We start from the raw sequence: 6332 nt of genomic DNA, 5'->3' as shown, positions 1-6332 counted from the left end.
TTAAACCTGGTGGGAACTTTGCTAATTAGCTGTAGTTATAGTAATGAATGAATACATGCATGCATGCATGCACGTTGTAAAATACACTAAGAATCGTTCTAGGGGCTTCACTACTGGTTCGCGTCTAACACGAGGTTCAACAACTGTTCATCACGCGATGTCAACAAAAAGAGCACGTGATACATTAAATAATCCCTATAGATATCCTACACTCCCCCCATTGACCAGCTGGTCAATAAGGGATACTGTTCTAAATGAAATAGGTGTTACAATATCAATGCATGTCCTACCATGTGTGCATGTGAGTCAGTCTGTATCGTCACTCATAACAGCTCTAATGAATTCATTAGCCTTTCCGTGCTGCAGCTCTCTTTGGCCTGTTTGTGTTAGGTGTACGTACCTGCTGAACTGCCAGATCTGAACCAGTGTTCGGTGTCTCATCAATCCTTCTATCAGTCTCAAGCACATTCATACCAGATTCAACAGTATCATCTCTATTACAGTCCACTTCCAATGGGTACATATACTGTAGTGGTCTCCTTAAAATGTTACTGCCAGACTCCCCAGAGGGCAACTGCAATACAGTACCTCTAACTTGGCCATCTCTACTTCTCAATATTTGCTGCACTCTTGCCAATTTCCACAACCCCCTGAGTTTACTATCACTCCATAGCAGCACAACTTCACCAACCTTCGGCTCTCTATTCTTAACACCACTCTTGTCATAACTATGACACTCCCTCAACTGCAGCAAGTACTCAGTTCTCCACCTTCTCCAAAAGTGGTTGAGAGTACAATTAAGGTGCCTCATTCTTTGGTTCACTGTTTCATGACACACATCTACTCGAAACTCACTATCCTTGGTTGGTCTTCGGTAATGAACCGCATCTGGCAAGCTCAATAGTCTTCGTCCGGTCATCAAGTGAGAAGGTGTTAATGGCTCTTCAATATCTTCTGTCGATACGTAAGACAATGGTCTGGAATTTAATATCATTTCTACCTCTGTCAGGGCAATCAGCAGCTCATCATAGGCTAGCTTGGCCTTACCAATTGTCTTCTTCAAGCAACGTTTGGTGGACTTCACCATACGCTCAAATATGCCACCCCACCAGGGGGCTCTCTCCAAGTTGAAAAACCATTCTGTCTTAAGCCCTGTCAAATACTGTTGCACCTCTCGATCATCTATCACCGATCGTACCGTCTTGGCTGCTGACTTGAAAGTCTTAGCATTATCCGAAATCATCATCACTGGAAAGCCTCGTCTGGCTGTGAACCTCTTAAAACTTCGAATAAAGGCTTCAGCAGTCATTCGAGGAACTATTTCTAGGTGTACTGCTCTGGTCACACAACAAGTGTACAAGCAGATCCAGACCTTGTTATTTGTGTTGATTCCTTTATCCTTGATGTATAGAGGTCCTGCCAGATCAACACCAGTATATGAGAATGCAGGGGCCTCTCTTACTCTAAAGTCAGGTAGTGGGGGTGCTGGCGGTACTGGATATGGCTTACATTCTGTCTTACGACAAACTGTGCAGTTAAGTAGCACTTGTCTAACAAACTGCCTACCTCTGGCAATCCAAAACTTTGACCGTATTTCCGTCAAGGTTTCCTTGACGCCATTGTGGAGTACCCTCTTGTGCGCATTCTCAACCACCAACTGTGTGAAACGGTGCTCCTTGTCCAACAATGCGGGGTACCTCGTGCAGTACGGGACTTGCGCATTGTCAATCCTCCCCTTGCACCTCCAAACTCCACTATCTAAGAAGAGGTGGAACTGTTGTTCCCAGGCTCGGAAACTCTTGTGCTGCAGTAAGCTCCCTTGGGATTTCTTCACCCATAGATCTTCAGCTCTCATCAGTTCAGAGGTCGTCAATTCCATCCCATTGTCCATGTTATTTCCCTTCATCTTAAAGAGATTGGCAAACTTGATAACGTAGGCTGTGACCCTTAACAGACGACGCATTTGGCTGAACTTCTCACAATCAACTAACTTCCCAATATTGCACAAGTCCCAAGTGGACGAGTTACATGCGAGATAACAGTGAGTAACTCTCACCTCCTTAGTACATTCTTCAGGCATACACAGCTCCTCCTCTTCAATAATGAACCTAGTGTCCACAAGCCAATCTGGTCCGTGTCTCCACAGTTTGGATGTCACTAATTCTGTGGGGGCAATTCCCCTTGAAGGGAGGTCTGCAGGATTTTCCTGTCCTGGACAATGCTTCCAATACTCTGACGGTACTAATCTCCTCACTTCGTTTACCCTGTTCTCCACAAATGGCTTCCATTCCTTGGTTGTCCCTCTAATCCAATAAAGTGCTACCTTCGAGTCAGTATAACAACAACATGGCTCTTGCAACAGAAATTCTGTCGTTAGTGCCGCAGAGATGTTAGATATAAGGTTCGCTAGCAATAATGAAGACAGAAACTCAAGTCTTGGGATCGATAGTTTGCTAGTTGGCGCCACCCGTGTCTTTGATGCCACAAAATTTGCAACTGTGCCAGCACTTCCTTCTATTCTTAGGTATACAACTGCTGCATAAGCTGCTGATGATGCATCACAAAACCCTTGCAGACTGCAGCGGCTCGAGGCCTTATCTAATAGTGTGAAGTAGCATCTGGGGATTGACGTTGTAATTCCTTGGAATCCTGACACTAGTGCTCTCCATTTATCCAGTAAATGGCCTGACAATGGCACATCCCAGTCTACCTTGCTACTACAGAGTTCTTGGAATAGAATCTTAAAGCGAACAATGACAGGGGACACAAATCCAAGCGGATCGTAGAACTTCGCTGTCACACCAACAATGTGCCTCTTCGTTGGCTCTATGGTGCTGATCAATATTGCCAGTTCATTGAGGTCAAATAGTAGTTCATCTTGGACATAATTCCACCGCACTCCTAGGATTTTCTGTTCATTGTCTTGTTGCTCTAGCCTTCCCCCCAAATGTAAGTCTTGTCTTCTTCCTTAACTGGTCCGCCTTCTGCATCGACTGTAGAATGACTCTCTTTCATATTCATTTTCTGTTGTAAGTTTGCCGAATTGGTGATGAACTTTCTGAGGTTAAAGCCTCCCTCTGACAGTATCTGCTTGGATCGTAAATACAGTTCATATGCGTCATCATCACAATCAGCACCAAAACTTACATCATCAACATACACTGACCTTAGAAACCTCTGTACAAATTCTGGGTGGACATCATTGTACTTCTCGAGATGGTGTCTGATGGTAGCATTTAGGAGGAAGGGACTTGATGATACACCGAAAACAACACGACTGAAACGGAAAGTCAGGACCTTGGGTGTTCTCTCATTGACACTATCCACCCACAGAAATCGGAGGGCATCTCTGTCCTTAGGGCAGACCGAAACCATTAAGAACGCCTTTTCAATGTCTGCAACTAGGGCCACCTTGTGAAACTGGAACCGTACAATAATGTCCATGATCTTCTGTCCAAACTTAGGGCCTGTATACAGACAATCATTCAATGCCGGACCGTCGGTTCTGGCTGAAGCATCATATACCACCCTGAGTTTGGTAGTCTCCTTGTCACTCCTAATGACAGCATGATGGGGTAGATAGTGCACTTGATGACTGGGGGCCTTGAGTTCATCCACTGGTTCAATAATTCCCCTACTTAATTGGTCCTTGATAACTGCATCATACTGACACAGTACACTGGGTGTATGCCTCAAACGTTTAAGCAACCCGCCTAACCTCTTTAGTGCAAATTCATAATGATCTGGTAAAGTTGGGTGAGATTGCTTCCATGGGAGAGAGACCTCATACCTCCCATCTCGAAAGGTAATATCTTTCTGAAAGTCTTGATAAACAGATGGCTCGTTCTGCTTTACTCCGAGTGATTCCAAATCCCAAAACTTCTTAAGGGTACGGTCAAGTTCCTGTAAACTATAATCCACAGTGTACACATCCACTAACAAGGTGTGGGTGATAACAAGATTCACGGGAGTCGCCGTACATAATAATCCGTGCACTGGACCAGATAACACCCACCCAAGTTTAGTATTAACTGCTACTGGGCCATCTGCTTCGCGAAGGGTCTGTCCAGTAACTAGCTTCCAATAATGATCACACCCAATCAAGATGTCTATCTCCAAGCAATCCTCTTTGGAACAGTGGTCAGCAAGATCCAAGCGTGATAAGTATTGAAAGGTCTTGCTTGCATGTATCACAGGTTGACAGGAAAGAGGCTCACAGATTGAAGGCACTGACAGCAGAGAAAGCTCAATCATACTCTCATTCTTCGTGTAAAGTCCAATAGAGACCACATCACATAACTGTCTTTCACCCTTGCTGGAACCAAACGTTTTAATTATCATCGACTCGGCTTGTCTTGGTCTCAGAGACAGAGCTTCCTTTAACTTGTCAGTGATGTACGATCTCTGGCTTCCACTGTCAAAGATTAACCGTACATTCCTTGTGCCTTGTGGGTGATCAGGTCTAAAAACCTGGGCTTTAGCAGTTTGCAACAAGACTGGTGTTTTTAAACTTCCACAATAAAGTGAAGCTGTGTCTGATGTGAAGTTGGATGTTGAATTACCGGAGGGCGGGGCTGTCTGAGGTGCTGGGGGATTTCTTGCCCGGTCATGTGTAGTCAGGCCTGAATCGACAGGAGCTTTAGGTACCCGGTTTATAGGTCGTGATGTTTCAGAGCAGATGCTGACATGGTGTCTGCCATTACAATTGCTACACCTTAAACGTGATCGGCAGTCACGGCTCATATGATACTTCTTCAGGCACACAAAGCACCTGCCTGATCTTCTAAGCACAAGTTTTCGTTCAGCCACGTCTGGTACTGTTGAACATGAAGCCGAAGCATGTGATTGGCGACAAAAACAGCAACTAACTATTGAAGCTCCACCTCCTGCCATCAGTGCAGCAGTAGTAGGAGGGGGTGCTCTAACTGGCATCTTGTTAAACTTTGCGTTAGTGCCGGATGCTCTCTCTCTAGCTTCTATCTCTCCTTCAATAATCCTCATCAATTCATCCAACTCCCACTGTCTGTCCTTCACTTCACGGCTAACAATGAGGCGTAGCTCAGGAGGAAGTTTGTTCATGAGCACAGACGACAAAAGGCTGCCATAAGAATCTGATTCTATACCCAAGGCCTTAAAGCCTCTAACCTGTGCTTCAATTGAGTCATACAACTGACGGAGAGCCTTAATGTTATTCTGTGAAGCGACAGCATCAAGATTTATCAAAGTGTCCATGTGCTTGGCGATTATCTGCTTCTTGTCGCCAAAACGCTTCTGCAATATAGCAATAGCTCCATCGTAGTTTGTAGCTGTGATTCTCAAACCGGATATTGCCTCAGCTGCTGATCCTTCCACCAAGGAGTTCAAATATGCAAACTTATCGATTGAAGACAAATCCGAATTCTGATGTATTGAGGATTCAAAGGAATCCCAGAACGTGGACCATTTGGTCAAGTTACCATTAAACCTTTTTAATGACAATTTTGGTAACTTAACTCGGGTTGTTGCAGTCGGAAGAGTAGGTGGTGGTGGTGGTGTGACAATGGATGAGTGCCCTCTTACTGGTACTTCCTTTGCTGTAATTGCACTCGTTGCATCAATGATTGCCCTCTGTACCTTCTCTTTAAAGACATCGGCCTGATCAATTTCATTTTCTACATCAGTTTCGTCCACCTCATCAAGAATATCAGCATCAAGCTGTTTCACAGTATCTAGCTTTTCTTCAAGCGCCGCCTTACATTGTTTAAGCTTAGTCAAGGTTGACTCCGGGTTGTCCGGGTGTTCTATCGCATCGAGTACCTGTGTGACCATTCTAGTGGCTGACGCTCGATGGCCTCCACAGATTTTCTTCTTACGAGCTAATTCCGCCATGGCTTCTCACAGCTGTACAATTTATTAATAATCTCTACACACTGTTAATTCCACAATATCAATCACGAAACCAGAATAACTAGAGTTCCAATTGACGCCCACTTCAAATCTAGATGAACGAAAAACAGCACACAAATAACCGTTCGGATGAAAAGAATTTACTTGCCTTCCGGGGTACCGTTCGCCCGGTACCAAGGATTTTGCGTTTCTGGTTAGAAATTTCAACGGCGAGTTCTGGCAGTATCCACTTCAAAGACGTTGAACGGTATCCGTTGGTCGCTGGTAAGGCTCGAAGGACCATGTAAAATACACTAAGAATCGTTCTAGGGGCTTCACTACTGGTTCGCGTCTAACACGAGGTTCAACAACTGTTCATCACGCGATGTCAACAAAAAGAGCACGTGATACATTAAATAATCCCTATAGATATCCTACACACGTCATAAAAATTATAGCTAAATACA

The 6332-nt window shown here is 44.5% G+C and overlaps 1 protein-coding gene across 1 annotated transcript; it reads right to left on the bottom strand.

Moving 5' to 3' along the window:
• Positions 1-346: 346 nt before the first annotated feature.
• LOC136245923 (uncharacterized) lies at positions 347-5868 on the bottom strand. Its single transcript, XM_066037374.1, has 2 exons — positions 2937-5868; positions 347-2877 (listed from the first exon to the last, which is right to left on the bottom strand). The coding sequence occupies exons 1-2, from the start codon at positions 5866-5868 to the stop codon at positions 347-349; spliced, it is 5463 nt and encodes a 1820-aa protein (XP_065893446.1).
• Between the last annotated feature and the right edge of the window lie 464 nt (positions 5869-6332).

Source organism: Dysidea avara, chromosome 15 (assembly GCF_963678975.1).
Source record: "Dysidea avara chromosome 15, odDysAvar1.4, whole genome shotgun sequence".
Classification (NCBI taxonomy): Eukaryota; Metazoa; Porifera; class Demospongiae; order Dictyoceratida; family Dysideidae; genus Dysidea; species Dysidea avara.
The sequence above is the reverse complement of the archived record's forward strand: the minus strand, read 5'-3'. Positions and strand labels throughout refer to the sequence as shown.